The 23,038-nt window shown below is 37.7% G+C and overlaps 5 protein-coding genes across 5 annotated transcripts in view; 4 read left to right on the plus strand and 1 right to left on the minus strand.

Annotated features, from left to right (window-relative positions):
• Nucleotides 1-9,120, minus strand: part of LOC108050324 (short neuropeptide F) — a 39,557-nt gene extending 30,437 nt beyond the window's left edge. Inside the window, exon 1 of the mRNA XM_044459731.1 lies at nucleotides 8,723-9,120. The gene's annotated coding sequence lies outside the window, so the exon portion shown is untranslated. The remainder of the gene's footprint in view (nucleotides 1-8,722) is intronic.
• A 1,688-nt stretch (nucleotides 9,121-10,808) lies between these two features.
• On the plus strand, nucleotides 10,809-11,571 carry LOC108042572 (arylalkylamine N-acetyltransferase-like 2). Its single transcript, XM_017120904.2, has one exon. The coding sequence runs from the start codon at nucleotides 10,843-10,845 to the stop codon at nucleotides 11,512-11,514; it is 672 nt and encodes a 223-aa protein (XP_016976393.1). The 5' UTR covers nucleotides 10,809-10,842; the 3' UTR covers nucleotides 11,515-11,571.
• A 557-nt stretch (nucleotides 11,572-12,128) lies between these two features.
• Nucleotides 12,129-12,519, plus strand: LOC108042560. The gene has a single exon (XM_017120893.2). It carries the CDS (start codon nucleotides 12,164-12,166, stop codon nucleotides 12,482-12,484), a length of 321 nt encoding a protein of 106 aa, XP_016976382.1. The 5' UTR covers nucleotides 12,129-12,163; the 3' UTR covers nucleotides 12,485-12,519.
• A 97-nt stretch (nucleotides 12,520-12,616) lies between these two features.
• Nucleotides 12,617-13,596, plus strand: LOC108042553 (arylalkylamine N-acetyltransferase-like 2). Its single transcript, XM_017120882.2, has 2 exons — nucleotides 12,617-12,643; nucleotides 12,696-13,596. The coding sequence occupies exon 2, from the start codon at nucleotides 12,827-12,829 to the stop codon at nucleotides 13,496-13,498; it is 672 nt and encodes a 223-aa protein (XP_016976371.2). The 5' UTR covers nucleotides 12,617-12,643; nucleotides 12,696-12,826; the 3' UTR covers nucleotides 13,499-13,596.
• Nucleotides 13,597-20,774: 7,178 nt separating this feature from the next.
• LOC108040471 overlaps nucleotides 20,775-23,038 on the plus strand; it is a 48,056-nt gene continuing 45,792 nt past the window's right edge. The window contains exon 1 of the mRNA XM_044459621.1: nucleotides 20,775-21,217. The gene's annotated coding sequence lies outside the window, so the exon portion shown is untranslated. The remainder of the gene's footprint in view (nucleotides 21,218-23,038) is intronic.

Raw genomic sequence — 23,038 nt, forward strand, 5'->3', positions numbered from 1 at the left:
GCATCTTAAAGCGGGCTCGGATATAAATACTTGCGAAAATATTACGCATACGCCGGGTGTCCATAAAATTATCCCCAGGATATATGATGGGTCCAGCCCATTTGAACAATTAATTTGGGTGAGAATAATTATTCGATTGCGAGTCGGGCCGTTGCTTAATTCCTTGTTAAATTTGGCGGTCTCTGGTCGTTAAGTGCCTGCGAAATGCTTTTCGGTCTTCATTTCTGAACGGTCTTTATGCCGGGCTCGTTTTTTGATTTATATAACGATTTCACTTTGTGGGGCATTTTGTCTGAATGAACACGAAGCTGGCTCTTTTAGGCAGTTGGTCTCGTCTGGCCTGGCCTGATTTATGTATTTCTCCTAGCCCTACTTCCCATTTTCAGCGCAGCTTGAAATAAATTTAAATAAAAACTGTGCCAAGTGTTACACGAAGCCTTGTATTTTTTTTGGGGCAACCCACGTCAGACGCCTACAAATTATAAAAAAAAAACAAATCTGGGCATTTTCTGTGATTAAATAGCTGAAAATCGCGTTAGCACATTTAAGACTTTTATTGAATTACAAGCACATTTCGCGTGGAAATTATAATTGAAAAATAATTGATTGCAAAAATATTTGACGCCCTCGAATGTTCAAAGATTGGAATGGTTTATTATTGAAATTAAAGGAAATATATTTTCTAATCTCCTTCATTTAAGAGAAAAATATTAAAAATGACGTCGTGAAAATGTGAATCTCAACACCATTTTTTATTTTTTTCGCTAAACTGCTTTGGGTTTTCCCATTTAACTCTTCATTACATTTTAATTCCGAACATAATGAGCTATTCAATCAAACAGAAATCTAAAGCAAATATTTGCTGTCCGTTATTCTACATTTAGCCGCAGGAAAAACGGCTTAGAAATAAGAGAAATTCACTGAAAGTAGACGCAGCCACAAATGAAAATATGCAAAAGTTTTAAAATTAATGAGAAAATAATTAAAGCTCCTTCCGTTTGCACAGATGAGGAGAAAATCGTGGAAGCTTTTCTAATTCGCTTGCAGCCCATACTTTGAAATAATTGAAAGTTAATTGGGTTGGCGCTGGAAAAGTTTGCAATAGATTGATAAGTACATATGTACGTCACTAGTGCGATAAGCGAATTGCTATCTAGTATCAGCTACATGCCGTCAGTACATTTTAATATGAGAAGTGCGCGCTTCCAAATATATATTACTCCCTCGAAGCAGGACATTAAACACGTAATAATCGCTACTTTATCGGGCCATTCACTGCGGCCCAACCAAAGTCAGATAACTCATTTTGGATTAGATAGGGGGCTATTTACTGGCTGGATTCTTTCTGTTTATATCCGAGCCGCGACTTAATTTTGTTGACTGTTTGGTGCGAGGCACGTGATTTCGTCATCTAATTGAATTAATCAATACTTTCGGTGACTGGACAATGCACTTTTTCAAGCTTTTTGTATGTTTTTGATTTAATCGTTTAGGAATTATTGTGACAGTGCTATTATTCTAGCCTTTCAGTTAAAGACTATTAAATAATTAAAGTGTTAACATTTGAGTAAAGGGTTACCAATTTGTAACCAGACACTCTTTTTTTGTGGACTGTTGATAAACCAATTAAATTGACATTTGTTGGAAAAAATCCTTTTCTCTTATCGAATTTCAGGCAATACGAGGATTTTTCAATTGTTAAACTTGTTCTTTTTGCCAGTTCCATCAAAAAGTGACGCATTCTAATCAAAACCGTATGTCGATTTTCCGTTTTATTTCTATGTACATACAAAGCCTGACAATTATATGGAATAATAGAATTTACACGTGTTTATTTTCACAGAAAAATGTATTGCTTTGATGAAGCTTTCTGCAATCCATTGAAAAAATATAACATTGTTATGTTAAAAATTTGATTGGTATTTATTCAATATATTTTTAATACTTTTCCGCCGCATGATGGATTGCGAAATATAGGGGGTTAATTGCGGATAGAGAGGAAGCTCCCTGAATATGCATCAATCTCAGTTTGAACTGGTGCAAAGCACTCAGAGCAATGCATGTGGATACGGAATTCGTTTTTTTTCCCCAATGATATGGAAACGTGGAACGGGAACTGGACACGCTGTGATTCATATTGAAAAATACCGATGCGCCTGATTGATTTACGGGTGTGTCCACCTGGCTGGGCCAACAACCCCGAAGGTGTTGCACTACAAGTCCTGCAAAGCAACCGCATGAAAATGGAAGGTGATTCTCCGGAATCCCTGAACCCGATGCACTGAAATCCATTACATAACTCTAGGCGTCTGTAGTCCACGCTCATAATTGAGATCCAATGAATGCTTCACAATTGTGGTGAAATTGATTTTTGCACTTGTACTCTTGTTTGTTAACTTATAAGCCACTTGGAAAAGAGCAATATTAAACTTTTTTTTTGGCAAACTCGTAAGTTGGAAATGACAGACATTGAGAAAAAAGGACATAGGTAAAAGTTCATTATTAGCCATGGTAGTTTTCGGCCAAAAAGCAATCATGGATTGCAGTAATGGAATTGCCTTGTTCTGCTCATCAGCTTTACGGCAGAATTGCAATGACTAAAAGGAAAACTACGACAGCTTCCAAATAGTTGACGGTTAACCATTTTTATGTTTCATTTAATTTGTTACAGACGTGTTACAGCCTCAAAAACATATATGAATTTATCTATTATATTTATCCAAATGATTTTAAGCTTTTGTCACATTTTTCCATCCTATATTTTTAAATAATTAAACTGCTTAAAATCACAAAACCATGGTTTTCCAATTTCAGCTTATGCTGGAAATATGATTTCTCGCCATTTTGGCCGACTAATTGGATTCATTTTTTGCGCTTACTCAAATGTCAACTTGATGATTTCAATTTGAATAATTGAGAGGAATAAAAAACCAAGTCTGATTATTAATTTGCCAATCCGTTTGGCTGGCTCAGCTAATGCGCCCGACGGCAGCCTAATTGTCTAAAACAATTTATGAGGGTCCTCGCTTATATTTGAGTTCGCTGTTTATAAATACTTTTGCCCTTTACTAATGCCTCATTCGAAACGTAACGAGCTGTGCAATTAATTAGCTAATGAAATTACATTTGAGTGGCTCAAAACCTTTGGCAATACAACTTGTTGACACTTTTTTGGCGGCAAAGTTCTTGGAAGCGGTTTCTGTTCCGTGTTTTCGCCAATTACATTTCCCTTTGGTAAGCCTTTAAAAACCGGCCAACCTGCCCTTGGGCCACATTTGCCACGTGACGCATAATTAGGGCAACAAAGCTCAAAAACTTAAATGCTGCGTGTCACTCATGGATTTGTTACCGGCCGAGGAAGGGCTGAAAGTGTTTGGCTTTTGTGTTGACAAACGCATTAAATAATTATACGCTCAAAACGGCTCATTAGCGAGGGGTGGGAAAACAAGAATGCTTATTAAAGTATACGTTAAATGATTTCCTCATTTAAAAGGAAGGAAACAATTAGAAGAAGGAGGGAATTTTATATTTTTAAAGGAGTCAGCTTTGCTTTGCATAGCTTTAAGTTACTTGATGTAAGCCAAGTCTTATAATTCCAAGATTGAAAGACATTAGCTAAAACACCATTTCAAAATGGAAAAATTTAATAGCTAAAATTATATATTTTTGGAATTTTTAATATCGTAACAAAAAAATACTGTAATATAAATTTTATTTTTTCGTAATAAAATCGATATGAGGGAATTTTGACCAAAAGGAATTAGGGAATTGCAGTTATATATTTATTATAATAATTTATTTAACTACAACTATAGATACTAAGCTTTTAAGAATATCTTCTTTTATGTGATGAAAAAATGTTGCATAATATCAAAAATTATTTATTGAGGATAATAATAATTTGTGATATTTCTAAACTCTAAAACATAGTTTTGACCTTTTTGCTTTATTTATTCATTCCCCTAAAATTCATTGTAATAAGCTTAGGGGATCAGCTTCCAAGAGCTGTCAAAACTTGATTTAAATGACATGCAATGCTTTGGTTTTGAAAATGGTCACCATGAATCAGATGACTATCCAGACCACAGGGAAACTAGCGATGCTGCAGCCAATAAATCATGGTTGGCCTGTGGCCCATAAACAGCAAATAGAAACATATTGCCTGTGCACTCTTCGATTTTGTCGCTGGCTGCACATTGTGTATACGCCACGTTGACGAAAGCTCATTAGTGTCGGCCGCTGTTTTTAAATGGGCGTGTGATGTCCTCCCCCATTTTCCCGAGGGCGAAACACTTCAATCAAGGTTGAAGAGGGCCGGTTGTCGGCTCATCAAACTGGTTTAATGGCTAGATGGTGGAGGACACCACGTACTAGCAATTAAAATAGTTTACCAACTAAGCAATTATCACTATTATCACATGGCTGACCATGATAACACGTGTCTTCCAATAAAGAACTTCATCATCTGGATTATTATTATAAGAGAAGTTCACTGATATTTGACATGCACACCGCGGGCTAGAAAATAAGGCCAGAAATGAGCCCCAAATTGGCCATAAATTGCGGCCAAGCAATCTTGAAGCCAAAAAGGCGACACAAATTCTAGCCAATCTCTGCCATATTTGCTTATCACATTCAAATGGCATAGAAAAACCAAAGAGGAGTCAACAAAGAAATTGTATGGCATCTGGCGGAAAGGACGGATGAGACACGAAGGACATCAAATTACTTGGCTCGGTTGCAAAGTGGTTAATTTCAGGCTTGGCCAGAGTGGGCGTGCCCAGTGGGTGGCGATATAAGCCAATTTGCCGCGTATTGTGCAGTTAATAAATAGTTGAGATGTTTGTTTTGGGCTTTGTGGGTGCTCAAGATTTATTTATTCGGGCTTTGCCTGTTGATAAAGTGCATTAGAAGTCTTCCTTGAACAGGATTTAAGGGGATTAAGTTCTGTTGACACATTTAAAATAAATATTTAACTGTCTTTTCTTTTTTGTGGCCATTTGTGACACAACAGACAACATTTAAGCTGGCTCCTTGAGCGTTTTTGGCCTTAAGAAATGTTTTATTTAATAAATAAATAAAGCATTAAAGTGTTTACACAGGTTTCATTGCTTTTGGAATTTAAAAATCATTAAAAGCCTTTTAAATAATAATAACAAAAGAAAAAGACTTCATTTGAAAACATATTCTTCCATTGTTTTATAATATTTTGTATGTTACAGTAGTGAAAATATACTTTTCTTTTTTTTAATCTGGCAACGAAAAAGTTTCTGCAATTGATTTAACTTTGTCTTCTCATATTTTGTAGACAAGCTGTTATTTTTACATTATTGAAAATGTACTATTTATATAGATTTGAAATCAGGCCTCATAAAGATTTCTGTCCATAAATAACATACAAAATATGTTTTAAATTAAACAACAATTGAAAAACGCTTAAAACTAAAATGTTCCTTCATCACCATGACTGTTGAAAGTGAGAAGCCCAGAGGACACATTCTTAGCTAGACTTGGCCATCCATTACAAATGTTTGCACACTATCCAGTTGAATAATTCACTGGGAAGTACCTTATTTTTTGTGCTGGCCGTTCGTTTACCCTTTTCTCAGGCGGCGCATCCTGACAGCCAGGTGCCAGTTGAGAATGTAATAAAGAGCTTACGATTTATGACACCTCTGCAGGAGTGGCAGCAAGGAGTCCTTCTTGTCACCTGTGGAAGAAGGAGGCTGGCGGAGTTCAAAGGCAAGCTGCTGGCACCTGTTGATTGCCACCTGTCATCTGTGCATATTTTATCATTCTCGGTTTGGTCGAAAACAATGTTGGGATTTGTTGTCGGACACAGGCTTAACAATTAAATAAGATTAAGCCGGTAGGCTTAATAACATAATCTAGTGGGATATAAAAGGTGTAACTATGCCTGCCTCTCGTTTTAATTTCATTATTCTTTGCCTTTGTTTTCCCCCGTATCCTTGGGCCATTTTCTGTCAGTTTAATTTGGTGGAAAATTGCATGGGGCAGCTAATTAGGTTTCTGCTAGGCAGGATAAATTATTTGACAGGTGGCGGCCTCATTTGACCTAGCCACCAACGCGATGGAAATGTCTCCTGTTTTTTTTCCTTTGCAACCATGTTATTGTGTCAACGTCTTCATTTGATTGTTTTCGTTTGTTGCGGTCTGTTTGTGCGATTGCGTGTTTGTGGGTGTGCCACAAATTGTGGCATTGACATTCGCCGGAAGCCAAGGAAAAACATTTGCCGACGGCTTCTGCTCCGGCCGACACTTCTGTCTGGCATTTGTAAATCAGTTTTCACCCGCGGTCCAAGCCAAAATTCTATTGTTGACTTGCCAACTCAAATCAATACTGCCTATACACATATGTGGTTTCAATTAAATTTGAATAAATTCGATCTTCTTCGATTTAAACTTTCTGACAGGATAAATTACCACACAGAGACAAAAAAGAAGTCCTTATTAATTTTATATTCACTGAATTCATATTTTTAGAAATTTTAAAATTACCATATCGAATTACCTTTTGAAAGGAAATGCTATTACAATGCGAAATGCAAAAATTGAGACATTTGATGTTCTATAATTTCAAGTGTATGGTTTATGTAAAATAGATTATTTGATTTAAAAAATTCAAATCACTTTGCGGCTTACAAACTTTGTTGACCATCGTTCAAATTTTACTTAAATATTTATTGTTTCTCGCTAACTTTGTATCCAAGCTTTTAAATATTTATTTTCCGACAACAAATTTTGAGGCAATTAAATTACCTTAGCCGGGTAAATGTGTCAAAATTAATTCTAAATGTACACACATCAGTTTAATTAATGCAATTTCCGATGCTTTATTGTGGTGAGCCTGGTTTGCCTCACCTGTTGGAATTATTTATGCAAATGGTCTAGGTGAGCCCATGTTGGCAACGGATGTGTGTGATAGGCGGAAGCGAATGACAAATGTTCTAATAACTTTACTCTGCAAGGTATACACCTTGTATGCAGCTTAAAGTGTGAGCTCTTGACGTCACTGGTTCGCTATTTTTGGCTGAACCAAAGTGCAGGATCTTAAATAACTAACGAACAAATGAAAAATTTAAAAAGTTATTGGGGAACATCTCAGACTAAAAGAATAGCATTCATTGCGGCCAATGAAACAAGGAAAAACACTCAAAACTCTTTTGCATAATGAATGGGGGACTTTCACAACAATTCGTGAGCTAAGTTCTGGAATATCTAATGTTCTGCACTACGTCAATGCAAAATATTGATGGAACAAGAATAAAGAAAATGGGTTTGAGAGTTTCTAAAGTTTTTCTCTTATTTCACACATTAAAATACTTTAAATACAATTTCTGGGAAGGCTTATCCAGTATTTAAGAAATATGCTTCATAAGATTTTCTTTTACTTAATACGTTGAAATATTTAAAGCTATTTTTCATAGTGATAAATTCAACTCAGTTTGTAAATATCAAAAAGCTGGATTACTACTTTTCGTTAATATGCATGTCATTGAAATGCTTACATATTTGCTTTTACATGTCAATATTAAGCAATATTTACCTTTGCATAAATTATTGTATAATTATTCATTTATTTTCACACCACTCTGATTAACTTTAAATAAGTATATTTACAAATGTCACAGATAATACATGTGTAATGCTATTAGTCAAGAGTCAAAGAAGAGCCTGATATTTTCAACATATTTTCAAAATCCCTGTTCAGATTGTCATCTACAAAGGGCGTGCCCAATCTACCAAACTGAATGTTGTTAAAATTACTTGATTGCTGTCTTGTAATTTCATCTGCGTGTTTCCCTTCTTATTTCGCCTTTTGTTAGCCATGTGTCATTAAAGTTAACGCCATGCTGAGGCACGCCCACAAATTCTATAATTTGGTTCTATCAAGTGACAGCAATCTTTATTTGAGTTCCCTTGTGAATTTTTCTCTTTTTGCGTAAGTTAATGATAATGTTTTGTTTACTTTCCAGCTAGTGATTCTTTTTGCTGTCAGAAATGTCTTGAACACTGCAATAAAATGCAGAATCGAAATTTCGAATTTAAATTTCTTGTAAAAACTCAGTTCTTATGATTTTTTTAAAGATCATAATGGACTGATAAGAATATTATAACTTTCTTTTCCCTTTCCTTTTGTAAAATGATGTTATCCCCATCAACTAATAAAATCAAGTAAAAAATGGGCCAAAGGGTTCAAAATTCGTTCGGTAAAAGCCGCTTAGGCGGTACTTTCTTACACATTAAAGAGTTGAAGAAAGGTTTTTGGGCCGGACTACACCAACACAGCCAGGAAAAAATAACTGACAATTATTGATATTTTATGAGTTTTGTTTGACAAAGTAGCTAATGTCGTTTTGATATAGGTGACAGGGGTCTTGTGTTGACATTAAGCGCATATCGATTGTAGAAAAAGAGAAAATAATTTGAATACTTTATGACTTGTGCCCCTCCATATAAGAAAACAATTTTTTTTGGTAGAAAATTATATATGTGTTCTTGCCAGCGGAGTCGAATATAGCGCTTCTTCTTGTGGTAATTACACATATGGTTTAACCATATAGTCATTAAAAAATATTAGAAAAAATATCTTTTATAATGCTGACACTTTTGCACAGTTTGAAGCAGGTAATTGTTACACACATTTTTTATTTATGATTAAGAAATATATACGACCGAAATATTATTTTCATAAACTTACCTGTGATCAATATTAACACGCGTTCACTGGACCGCTTTTTGGTTTTAAGCCAAAAATCAACTTAAATATATCAACTGTCTGAGTCTGGGAAAAGAATTTCCTTTGAATGCGACCACTGATTAAACTGAATTTATAATTTTCACAATTCCCGAGATTCCAGGCAAAAGTGCTCCAAAAAGTTTTTCAATTAAGTTCGGAATGTGGGCCAATGAAAGCGCACAAATGTATGGCACGCTTTTTGCTCCTAAAAATTGACTAAATGATTGACAACTGACTGAACGTGAAACTGAAGATCGCACGAAAATAGGTTGAAAACTGTGTTTTTTGAAACTGTTTAAGCGGTTAGCCGTTACAAGTTCGGTTGATTGGAGTTGGTGGTAAAGTTGAGATTCCTTCGAAGCGCGCCGAACGAATGCAACGTCCACGAGGCCAACGACTTGTTTTATAGTCAGCCGTTAAAGCCGTAAAACCCGAATTCCGCCCGAATCGCCACGAAGTTGACGATGTCGGCATTTAGTTCAACTTCAACTGGTTGCTCCTGTTGCTTCTTCAATCGAAAGCTTTCGTTTTTAGCCGGCTATCCAAGGTTTGCGTCCTGGCTAATGGAACACCTTGCGCCCACGCAATTTTTTACCCATTATTCTTAGAGTAAGTAGGTGTAATATTTTCGGGACTTGCAATGTGTTAGTCACACAAGGTTGTCCGGTAGTAGTAACATTAAAATTTAGTTTATATGTTTGATTAACATTTTCTCAGAAACTATACAAGTTTAGTCCATTAAATTTGGCCCACATAGCATGTACACACATTTACTTTAATAATGCTTCATTTTGCAGTTTCGGAATCAATATACTTTTAAGAAAGTTTCCTAACATAGTTCTTTGTTTTTTACAAAAATCCTATCTTTGGTCACAGGATTGCGAGTAGTGGGTAACTCAAGGTCGACTATAGCTTTTAAGATTTTTATTGTCCTGGGTATGGTTGTTGCAGTGACGTCAGCCGGTCGGGACGCGTTGATTTAAAGCTGTGCTAGATGGCTGCTATTCGCTGGTCTCGGAATTGGCCAAGTTGTTGTGGAGCTTGTTCTTGTAGAGCTGGTCACCTACGCACTCATATCGGTGGGCGGCGCCTACGCTGGGTCACCTAAAGCAATGTAGGATATAGATAGTCGTACATTTTGGCCTTTATTCGTTCATATTTGCTGACCAGATTTAATCTCACATTTGGGTTGTACCCTCTCAAATTTCACTTTTGCAGCTGTATTTACATTTTCTTTTTGACATTCCGTCGCCTAATGAGTATTGTAATCGCTTAAAATGTAAAATAATCTGCTTGTAATGGTTATTGTGGTACGTGGTATTACGTATACGTCACTTTGCTCAATTGATAACCAAGATTGGTTGATATAACCATTGTATAACAGCAATTAAGTTTAAAATCTTAAAGATTAAATGAAGTTGCAATTTATAAAAGTTCAAAAAGGAAGTAATAAGCTAAACAAATCGTTATCGTGGTGGCAGTGTGATTTTTATGACAAACAGACTTGATAAGAATCAAATTCGATTGCTTTACTTAGCTACGTTGTTATTATATCAGTAACTTAAAAGAACCAATAAAAAAATCATTATTAACAACTTCTTATCAGTAGCCAATTAAACCCGATAAGGGCTCACTTTAAACTTTTAACAGTATTGTTTTGTTTCGTGTAAGGAAATGATAAGACTTAAAGTATTTATTAGCATTGACACTAGTTAAATTGATATGTGTTGCCTTTAGACTCCTTAAACTTATTAATCTTAATCTTAAATTTTTGTTGCACTATTATTTATTGTTATTCTTTAAATATTTTAAAAGATATACTGATTGTATTAATAGGCTTAAGTAATTTGCATTCTAAGTAAAACTTAAAGTACACCTAACATATTTCCGCAATATAAATTTATATTAGTTTGATTTTCGCTGACAAGCTTTTGATGACCACTTGTAGCATTTATTTTGTAATCTAGTGTTTAATAGACAAATGATAACGCCCGTATATAAATGCATACAACAGGTGCAACTCAGTTTAGTTCATATTTTACCTGCATTACGGAAATAGTCAATCTACGATCAAGTTAACGATGACCTCTAACTCGAAGGATGGTATAACCATACGAATTATGACCCAAGAGGACTATAAAAATGTGAAAGCTTTTATGAAGGACGACTTTTTCACATCCGAGCCCTTGTGCCAAGCCAGTGGCGAAACCACCGTTCACCAACAAAATGAGAAGGAAAACGACATATATCACCTCTCGATGATCGCTCAGGGCACCTGTTTGGTGGCTCTGGACGAGAACAACGGTGGAAGACTAGTGGGATTTGTCCTGGCCGGAGCCCAATATCCCGAGGACATCGAAAAGCATCGCATTGAAGCGGATGCCATGGAGAAGAACGTGTGGGGACGCATTTTCGTGATGCTCTCAAAAATTGAACGCGAGGCCAATCTCTTCCAGCGCTTTGGCATTTCGAAAGTGCTCTACTCCCACATTACCAGTGTGGATACTTCGATGAGGGGCAAAGGACTTGGGTCCCGACTCGCCGCTACTTTGATGGATGTGGGCAGATCTAAGGGATTCCCCGCAATGGTGGCATACTGTACTAGCTTTTTCTCCGCCCGCCAGAAGGAGGCCCTGGGGATGCAGTGCATCCATTCCCTTACCTACGCCGACTACAAGGACGATCAAGGTCGTCCGATCTTCACCCCCGCTGCACCAAACACAATGGCACGAGTTATGGCTATTAAACTGTGAAATGTCAATACAAAATAGTTGGTACAAAATATATTGATTTAGTTTATCTTCCCTATATTACACATTACTCTTGGAAATTTGAGTGAAGATTTTTTGGAATCCAACAAACTTAGTATTTTGTTTGTTCAACGTAATCTCGAATACATTTTGTAAGTTTACTTCATTTACTTTACTATTACTATTTAAAGACTGCGAGGTACAATTTCGTAGAATCGGTCATTCAAACTGATATGTTTATATCGACTCGCTTGGAAAAACCTATGAGTAATATATACTTTATGGTTTCAAGGGTACAAGGGTGGTAAATTACAGAGATACTTCTAATGTTTTGTTGTTTTGATTGGCTTTTAAGTGGATTTCTGGCGGGACGTCATTCATATCATATTACTGATTAAACATAGGTAAAGAAAATTGTGTATTATATCATTATCAAGCAGAGAATTTTGTAATGATACACTTATTTATTAGTTTAGAGTTCTTATTGGTAGTTTCGCGGATAAGAATGTTTTAATCTGTTATTATCAGATTATTATTCAACGTGCCAATGATAACAAGTCTATATGAATGTTCTGAACAAGTGTCACAGACTTCAGTTCCTATTTTACCGGCAGCAAGTTAAGATCGTGTTTACGATGACCTCATACGCATTATGACCCAAGAGGACTATAAAATTGTGAAAGCCTTTATGAAGGATGACTTTTTCAAATCCGAGCCCTTGTGGCAAGCCGATGGCGAAACCAGCGATTACCCCCAAAATGCCAAATATCACCTCTCGATGATCGCTCAGGGCACCTGTTTGGTGGCTCTGGACGAGAGCAACGGTGGACGACTTGTGGGATTTGTCCTGGCCGGAGCCCAATATCTTGAGGACATAGAAAAGCATCGCATGGAGGCGGATGTCATGGAGAAGAACGTTTTGGGATCTCGAAAGCGCTCTACTCCCACGTTACTAGTGTGGATACTTCGATGAGGGGCAAAGGACTCGGGTCCCGACTCGCCGCCACTTTGATGGATGTGGGCAGGTTTAAGGTTTTCCCCGTAATGGTGGCATATTGCCACTGCAGTGGCATGTGTGAGCAAACGTTCCTCATTTGTAGTAATTAAAATTCATCATTATGTGTCTGGGATGGTAAGAGCTTTCTGATAACTAAGCTTTTTAACACGCAATCTTGTATTTGCAGATAAGACTGATTTAATGTGTTATTACCAGATCATTAATAACGTACAAATGATAACAAGTCTATATGAACGCACTGAACATGTGCCACAAACTTCAGTTCCTATTTTACCGGCAAGTTAAGATCGAGTTACGATGACCTCAAACTCAAAGGATGGCATCACCATACGCATTATGCTCAAGGAGGATTTTGCAAATGTAAAAGCCTTTATGAAGAAGGAATATTTCGCCTCAGAGCCATTGTGTCAATCCAGCGGTGAAACAGACTGGCACCTGCAGATGGGGAAGGACTACGTCAAATTAATCCCTTCGATGATCGCTCAGGGCACCTGTTTGGTGGCCCTGGACGAGAAGAACGGGGGACGACTTGTGGGATTAGTCCTGGCCGAAGCCCGATTCCCCAAGGACTTAGAAACGAATCGCATTAAGGCGGATGCCATGGAAAATAACGTTTGTGGACGCACCTACGTGATGCTTTCAAAAATTGAACGTGAAGCCAATCTCTTCGAGCGCTTTGGTATCTCGAAAATGCTCTACTCCGACACTACCAGTGTAGATACTTCGATGAGGGGCAAAGGACTCGGGTCCCGACTCGCCGCTACTTTGATGGATGTGGGCAGGTCTAAGGGATTCCCTGCAATGGTGGCATACTGCACCAGTTACTATTCCGCTCGCCAGAAAGCGGCCCTGGGGATGCAGTGCATCCACTCCATCGTCTACGCCGACTACAAGGACGATCAAGGACGACCTATATTCACTCCCGCAGAGCCACATACAATGCTTCGATTAATGGCCATTAAACTGTGAGAGACGCCTGTTCATAAAGTATGTAGTGATTTAAGTTTACCTATATTCATTATGTTTTATATTGTTGTTCAAAAATAAATTTAAATTTCTATGTTATACTCATTTTTGTTAAGCTTCTTGTACATCGAAATATCAATACAAAAATAGGGAAATTAATGTGGTCAGATGTTAACTTAAATTTGCTTTGATTTTTTTTTTGGCTTAGTAGAAGTTAGTTATTGTAAATAAATAAAACGCTCACAACAAATTAATTTTCAATATTATTATATTTATTCTCCTAACTCACTGCTGAATCGAAGCTTTCACCTAATGTGGTGTATTCATTTTTCACCACTGTGCGTGGAGCTTTTTAATAACGTTTTTTTACATATAGTCTTGTATGGCTTATGTCTTCACTATCAAAGTGGTCTTACCAGTAGTAAGTGTTGTATAAGCCAAAATATAAGTAAAAATATAAGAGTCGTGGAACTTGGTACCGCTAAGTGGGGAAACGGGGCGGAACTTTTGAAAAAGGGAAAAACCGGGAAAGTTCAGTTTGACGATCTGATATCACTCGGTTTTCAACGCGCGACATACAAATTGATACATTTCAGCAGAGTCAAATATACACATGCTTCTTTATTTTTGTTTTATTTGTATTCTTTTTCGAAATACACGTTTAACTATTCTACTAAAATGTTATTAAAATTAGCAATGAAAGTGTTTTTTGACAGTTTGTTTGGATATTTTACGATCGACTAACAAATCAAAAACTTTAAAAAAATATATTAATTTTTTGTGAGCATTGCTGAAAAAAAATATAAATAAAAATAAAAAAAATGGTCAAGGTTATTTTCTTATAATTATAAAAATGTTTCCCAGCAGATCTCAATATCAGTGACGTTAATTTCAATGGGAAACGCTGGTGGGTGAAGTGCTAAATACGCTTCTCTTTTCAACAGCTTACACCCACAATGATTTTATCGTTTGACAGTAGGCCTTAGGCACAACCTTAAATCAACTACCGAAAACATAAAAACACTCTGGAGCCGACGCATATCAATTAAATACTCCAATCCATCGACCATAAACCGACGGCTCAATTAGCCAAAACCACGGAGTAAAGACCACCTTTCGATAATCACGGGAAGGTGTGAAAAATCACACCGAAGCGGGATTAATTGAAAACATAATTCTGGCGTAGCCACCACTCCGAGGAATAACCAGGATGGGGTCCATCGTTAACTATGATTTGCAAGCCGTGCAACAGGCAAAAGCATCGTTACGTGCCACTTCTGCTCCTGCTGGGCGAAGAAGACCCCATGGATAATGATAATTCCGCATGACTCTTTCCGCTTTCCGCTCGACTGCCGTCGACTGCTGTTGTTAAATTTTATCGCCAAAACATGACGGGCAAATCAATTTTTATTATTTTATCATCATCGACGCCTGCTTAAGCTGCTTAAAGAATTTTCGTCGGCGGAGGCGAGACTTTTGTGCGAATCCCGCGAATCTATCTCATAACTAAGCCCAATCATTGGGGACCTGGGCATCGCGGCATCCTAGTCGCCCGGCAGAACAATAGAGCCGAGTACCAGCCACTCCGACCTCAACAATGCGCTAAATCATTATCAGTAATTATGCATTGTTCGCCCCCCGACAATGCAACTCATCTGGGAGGATATGCCAGTATATAGGCTCTGTCTGTCTGTCTTCCTTTTTTTGTTGCGCTTTTCCATTTACTTTTTTGTTCTTATTTTCTTCCTTTTTTCCCTTTTTTTCCTTTTGATTGATTTCGCTGATTGCAGTGGGCCTTGAGCTGCCCTCGTTCTATTAATAGGTCGCCGCAGCTTCCTCCCACCTCATCAGGTGGGTCTTTCAAACACCTCATCTCGCCGGGAGCTGCATAATTTATGTGCCTCGAGCAATCGTTTTGTGCAATTAAACAGGCTGCTAATGCGATCTGCAGATACGTCAAACAAACCACAGCATGGGAAGGGAAAATAGGGGCCAATGTGTTGTCTTATTTGGCGAGTAATTTCCAAATTAAGTGATAAGGCACACGAGGGGCCAAAACTCGGGGAGATACGGCTCATAAATCACTCAACTGTTGCTCCAAGGATGGTTTGTTCTAAGGGTTCTTGTGGGCAAAGAGCTCAAAAGATGGAGGGCCCTAATCTTTAAGAGGCTGGGCCTGGATGGCCAAAAGGTAAATGATAATAATAGGTTGCATGGGTAGAAGTTAAAGTTTTGTTGACTTCATTAAGGGCCACATAAATGCTAAAGGCGATCAGGGAACATTTTGCATAAGAGGTTGATATGCAAATATGCATAAATATTTTCTTATTGAACAGCAGAAGTAGTACTTAAACACAAACACATTCAAACAACAATCAATCTAATTTCTGCAATATTATAAACCACTCTTGTTATCCATAAGCTGCACAAGATTCACTTTTTTAACTTCGTTTTAGCTCAACCACACCAAGAAAAAAAACGTTTATAAAGTAAACCAATTATATAAACATTTTTTTATTATTTTTAACATGCAAAGGATAACTATCAGTTGACTTAATTAAAAAAGTCCTACGATAGATAGAGAAATTTATTAAAATGTAATGGATTGTTAAGAGCAAATTAAATATCTTCTCCTTAAAGGAAATCAATAAAATGAAGATATTTTTTAAAACCTTAATTTTTGCAGTGCACTGTTGAAGTTCTTGGGTAATAAATTAAACTGCATTTGGCTATTTTTGTGGTCATTAGGCACGACTGCAGTTTGTCTGTTTTTGGTCCTGGGTCCACTGGGCCTGGTCGGTCGACCATCTCCTGCGATTGTCTCGATCCTAGAGCGATGCAGGCCACTATCTGCCGCAAGTTTTAATGAAGTCTCGCCCAAAGTTCTATATGTCTGCTGGAGATGCGGAGGTAAGCTGAGTTATGCCCCGGCAAATGGCATTATGAGTTATGTGTCTGTGGTTCTGCGGAGGATGGCTTAATTTCTCGTCTCCTCCCCGTCAAATTTCTCCCACAGTGCCACACAGTTCAATTAACATAATTAATGTGCACGCCTGTCTCGTCTCGTCTCGTTGGCAACTTGGTGGAATATTTTTGTATCGGCTTACGCGTAGTTACAACTCAATTCAAGTTGCTTGCACCTCTGACACCTCGCTTAATGTACAATTAACTGGAACTGCGCTTCAAGCCTTTTCGTCAAACCTTTGAACTAGCCACAAATACGTGAAATAATTTATTTTCTGGTTTTACCCCAGGTGTAATTGTTTTGCCACCTACTTAATGATTCGCTTGTAATGCGATTTTCACATCAACTAAGCGTAATTATGGTTGGAGCTGTTTCTATGATTCGGATCTTCTCACAGTTTTAAGACGTTGGTGCTTTTTTGACTTTTATTACATCTTTAATACTTGGTTCAAGGTCACAGGGGTAATCAACTTTAAAGATATTTTTGATAAGTTTCTTCCGCCAATTTAATTCAATGGCATAATGTCTTAGGATTTTGGAAAATTGATGATTTTAACCAAGTTAAATTAATAGAGAATGCAATGGAATTGTTGTACTTTCCTTAAACATTTTTTTCTTACAAATCAAATGTTCCATTTACTCTATTCATTTATTTCTATAATTTTAATTTTTTTATTCACATTATTTATAATTTTTTTTCAGAAAATAAACGGTTTTTCAAGCATTTTTTGAATTTGCTGACTATTAAATCACTCAATTATAATTATGTTCTTAGTTTCAAAAGAACTAAGAAATCGAACTATGAGTTTATGCAAAATATATATATATTTTAAGTTTGATTGACATCCCTAATAGTTATTCATTTACTTTGAAATCAACGTACCTACTATTCATAAACTTTTCAAACCATGGAAACACATTTTTTGTTGTTGAAAAAGTTTGAATCATTTTAAGCAGTCAGGACCACAGGCTAATGCATGTTATAAAGTTTTACTTTCCAGATGCTTTGCAAGTTTTACGACCACTTTTCATGCTCATAGCGAGGGCTCTAAAAGTGACAGTTGAGCATGTTTTGCTGCCGTTAGGTGGGCATATTAAATGACTCCTGGCGAGTTAATAATCTCCTCCATACCCAGGCCATTTGTCAGTTTTGGATTTCATCTTTTTCATGGGGGCCAACGAGTGCACTCGAGAAACAATTTCAGATTGCACTCAAAGCTAAATGGGCGCTCAAAAAAGGTGACGATGGGTTTAAGCAGCCGAGCGGACATGTGTGAAATATGATATGCTCATTAAGGCTCTTAGCTGGTCTCGTATTTTCCCAACCTTTCTGACAGCCACGCCCTCCCATCCCCTCCGCCTTTGCCATGGGCCGCCCAAGGCGTCACGTAAGTCAAGTGCATAAATAAACGACTGGCTGCCTCTTAATGAGAAAGATGACGAGGGTGATGCGGCGTACACCTGCCGCCCGTCTGCGTTTGTGATATATCATCCGGCTGCCGGTACGCAAGTAGGCAAGGACACCTGACAGAGCCATCTCTGGCCCCCTCACCCACCCACTTGGCCACCCATCCTGTCACCCATTCCTGCACCCAGTCACCCACTCAGCCACAGCATCGAGTGAGAAATGTAAAGCAGTGGGACAAGCGGGAATCTGGTTTTTCCTCGCTGGCAGACCTTTTGCATTTCTACGCATCTGCTGGATACTGTGATTGTACTGGTCAGGATTCCTTGTCACCATTCATTGGAATTTCAGGATTCGTTAGCCAAAACAACAGGAATCATTGTGAATGTAGGAATAACACGCAAAGCAATTGTGTTTATCATTCTAATGTGTGTGATGGTTGAAATGAGATAAATAACTTTATTATAAGATTAAATAAACTATTAAGAAAATAAAGCTAAAAAAACTTAAATTCAAGTTGTTCTGTTTAATCTTTTTCTCTACCACTTAATCGCGTCGAATTTTTCCGCTGGGGTTTTTCCAAGTTTTCTTTCATTGAAACATTCTTCTGGCATTTTCTCTTTTAATATCGCCAAGACACTTTTTCATGTCACCCAATTTCACCAGCCATCCGCATCTTTTTGAAAAGGCTTAACAAATGTATCTCCCAAAAATAGTAATACAAAATAGAAATAGTTATGTACATACAAGTGAAAGTAAAAATAGTTTTATAGCTATCACATCCAAACAAATTCGTGTACGATCAGTTCAAAAGAGTATATCAATCTTACTGTAGCTCACTTCAGTCAGCTATTCTGGTTTCTTCCCAGTTTGTGTGAGTAAATTTGTTGTTACAGTGCGTGGTCAATCGGCATAATAAATCATTATAACGCCCACCGAAGCCCAAGCTCCGATCACCGATTAAGTCATCATCGGCACAGGGCCAGAAAGCCAAGAGGTGGACAAGATCAGCGGTGGAAACAATGCGTCGTCGATGTAGTCGTCGTCATCATCGGCGTGCCCAAAAGTCGCCTTGGGGTCAGGGTCGGGTTTGGACCTGGGTTTGGACCCAAGTTGGGGATCGGTTTCTCTGGCTCTCGGGTTCGTCGGGGTCTATTGACGCCAGCCAAGCGCCCTCGGCGGAGCTTATTTAAAAACTAATAGAGATTTAATCTGTTTGACTTAGCAATGAAGTCATTTAGAATGTAAATATTGAACCGAGTTAAGATCGTTACAGCAGTGTTCTTAAATGGAGTGTTACGAGTTCGCAAAGTGAGTTTTAAATGTATAATAATCTGAGATGGGAGAGAATTATTCTTATTTTTATAATTTGTTAGGCCAGCTGATTGACGGGTGGTATAAATTATAAAATTCCCAAAACGGCTTTTGCAGAAAGTTGATCAGTCCATAACTTGATTTCAGATACTAAAATGGTATACGTCTACATTTAGATCTATTTTCATCTATGTGATGATCATTCTGATGTTGCAGATTACCGATTTTTACTAATTTTAGCACCTTAATTTAATTATTTGAGTTTTGCTCCTAATGACTTCTTTACAAATTAAAATGGACACAAAAAAAAAGTTAAAAATTAAATAATAATCATAATGATAGCCAGTGTCAATGACTCTTTAGATTAGTTTCTGTTTCGTCATCCCACTAGTCGTTATATTCGTTATTATCCACACTTCCTCAATAGCGGTTCTTGCCTATTGCCTAATACCGGATTGCATTTAAGCCCTCCTCCGTTGAAGTGGATTATGTTTCCTTTTTGCATTTCCCAACTGTTATTATCGCCCGCCTTCAGGCACCTGTTGAACTCACTCCGATGGCCATATTATTTACCTACATCTCAATCCCAACCATAATCATAATATTTACACCTTTCTCCAACGCTCTTGCTCGATGTTGGCTTCCGCTCTTCAATGGAGGAAACAGGACTACTCAAATGCAAATCAATTGAAAATACAAATAGAAAATCTGCCTGAAAGCAGTGGAGCAAAAAGAAAACGTTGGTATAAATAAAAGTACACCGTTAACAACAGCAACAATACACCCACAGGGAATTCGAGTTAAAGTTGCAATTGCACTTAACAAAAAATTGTGTATTACTAAAAAATAGAATATATATAAAAATAAAAATTTTTAAGTTTTATTAAAAGCATTGTGTAACACTAAAACTCAGAGATATCAGATATTTTTAAAAATATACATAAATTTATTTATTAAGGTTCTTAAGGTAACTAGATTTCACTTTTATGGCATTTGGTTGATTAAGTTTTTGTTATTATAAGAAATATACTTGTTTTATGATTTACAAATATTAGATTTGGCTCAGTTTTTGTTTCAGTGTGGAGGCTGCAGCTTGGTTGCATTGCATTTGTCTTGGCCTGGTGTGAATTTATTGCTTAATCATGCTTTTTTGTAAATAAAACCCAAGAGTTACCCAGAGGGTTTTGGGTTCGGTTTTAACAAGGTGAGTGCTTGTCTAACTGGACGCGCTCCGTTTTATTTGCTGGCCATATTCTACGGGACTTGCTGGGTAGGCGTTGGTGGTGGTGGCAAAGGCGTAAAAAAGGAAGGAAATTTGTGGCTGCAACTGTGTGTCGTATGTTTAAGTCGCCGTTTGGACGTGGGCAATGGGTAAACGCTGCAATTAATATGAGGCACATGCAACACGAGCAGCAACAGCAACAGCAGCAGCAGCAGTAGGAGCAGCAGCAGCAGCAGCAGCAACTTGTACAGCAGCAACAGCTGGCCCACCCACTCAGCGGCAACTTGCAACATGTTCGATTCGAACTCGTGTTGCTCGCGGCGGGCAACTTACTGCGAACCTGAAAGCTGCTCGACAGTCTAGTTTCGTCGCGTGCGGCTGCCGCCTCGCTCAGTTTTTGAATTACGTTTTTTTGGCCTGGCCCACTGGAAACAAATCGAAAACAAAAGCCCCCAATGCGCCCCATTAAACAAATTTCGCTTAATTAGAGCGTTGTGTAAAGGTGTAACACATCATTGTTTTGTCGAAATCCGCCTACCGCAACACTCAGCCCAAAAAGCCATTTATTTGTGTTAGTTTTAATCGAATTATTTACGTAAATTACCGACGTGTTTTGTAAAAATATTTGCCAAATCTTCCCCAAAAGTGCAGTGATTGTGTTTGTGCTCGAAATCGTTGGTAGAACGGTAACAGGTAAAACAACATCAACAAACCAGCGAACGATGTCGGTGAATATAACCATTAAAACGAAGTTAAAGTCGCTCCCGCGCTGCATACAAATGGTGCTGTAAATAAGCAAATAAACATTTGCAGCTGGTAAGTTTCAATTGCCTTTTGGGCTTTCGTTAAGGTCGGGGTGTTGACCAGATGTGGAATAAATCATAATTAGAGAGGGTTACATTTCGAATTGGGTTATGGGTACGACGGAAACTTTAGTGTGGGAAACTCAATTTACTGTGTCTCTATTTGTGCAACTATTTCGAGCTGCGTTAATTGTAGCTTTGTGTTTGGTGTGTATATTTACCGCATTAGTGGTATTAAGAGGCTGCAAACGTACGACCTAATAGCTATTCAGAATTTGACTCAATTATTTAAGCACATAAACATTTAATAGGTTTCGAGGTTTTACAAACGTATTAAAATGCTTTAAAACTTACTTCATTAAAAAAAAACTAGAATCTTCGGAAAAAGTATTTAAAAAATTAAAGCTATTGGAAAATTAAAAGAATGTTTTATTTTTTGTTTTCGTTTATTAGTAAGATTACTTTACTGATAAATAAATGTATCTATTGCTTTGAGGCATTTTACGTAATATTTAGTATTCATAACAGAACTGAAAGTAATTTTCACAACTTTATTTTTCTTTTTTTCTACTCATTTCTTTTTTATTTTGTCTGCGTTTTGCCAACATTTCAAAAAAGTTTGCTGTGAAAAAATGTTTGGGATAGCAAGTTAATTTGAGCTTAAACACGAGGCAGGTAAAATGGTTTAAAATTTGTAAATGTGAAAAGTCTGTGCAATAAGAACTCCTTTCACTAGTGGAATCGTTTCCAAGAAATGTTCTTTTATCCGTTAGCTCTGGTTTTGGGCTCAAGTTCCTTGACTCTTAGTACTGCTCTGTGTTTTATGGCCCAACCCGCAAATTTTCAGTGTCTGTGGAAATTATTTCTTGACAGTTGCTAATAAACCTGCCTACTTCATGGGCATAGCTCGCAACGCTCATTACTCATGCCAAATCTTCTGTCACTTCACACCTTCTTCGGGCCAATTCAACGGTCAACTTGTCAACATGGAGTGGAGTACTGAGCTGTGTGTGGATTCTGTGTGCGTGAGCTCTTAAGCCTTATGCAACAGCTCAAATTAGCCATGCAATTTGTACTTAACTATTTACAGCGTCTTGCAGAAGAGTACTGGTGCCGGGCGAATGGGGGGTAATGGCTTCTCGAGAGCACTCTGCACAGAGGCGGGAATAATAAAATGGCCAAGGACTTGAAGCGGACAAGCGACAAGTTTATCACTTGTTAAGCCAAACGCTGCAGACATGCACCGACGCCCTAGCTCCATCCTGAATCCACCATCCAGACTCCAATTCCTACTCCTATTCCTGGGCCATCTGGGAATCCGACTCCAGACGTCGTCGTCGTCGTCGGCGTCGAGTGGCAGGCCCAGATGGGCGCGGCAGATAAGGAACTGGGCCCAGACCAGACAAAGACACAGAGTAGTGCTGCGAGTGGGAAAAGGGCGGCCGGCGTCCGATCCCAGATCCCAGATCCCATTTGCATGCCACTCGCTTGAAGTGGGCCACTCTGGGCCCCGGATGAAAGCGGATATCAGAGCGAATACACAGAGACAAGAAATCGAGCGTTTGTTACCCAAACCTATTTATTAATCTAAGATTAACTCACCCAGAGCAAAGAAAGGTCTATTTAATTCATATAGTTCCACATTTTAACATATCTAAGATTTTCCCAGAGATAAGCAATACAAAACTATAAGTTGAATGATTTGTGGCGGCTGCTTTTTATTTGTTATGATGAACAACATCGCATTATCTGATAACCCATTTCAGGTTTTAACCAATAATTTTTGACATTAAAAACATTATACTGAATAGCCAAATGGTCAATTCTTTTTTTA

The sequence above is a fragment of the Drosophila rhopaloa genome, unplaced genomic scaffold (assembly GCF_018152115.1).
Source record: "Drosophila rhopaloa isolate 14029-0021.01 unplaced genomic scaffold, ASM1815211v1 contig_2, whole genome shotgun sequence".
Taxonomy (NCBI): domain Eukaryota; kingdom Metazoa; phylum Arthropoda; class Insecta; order Diptera; family Drosophilidae; genus Drosophila; species Drosophila rhopaloa.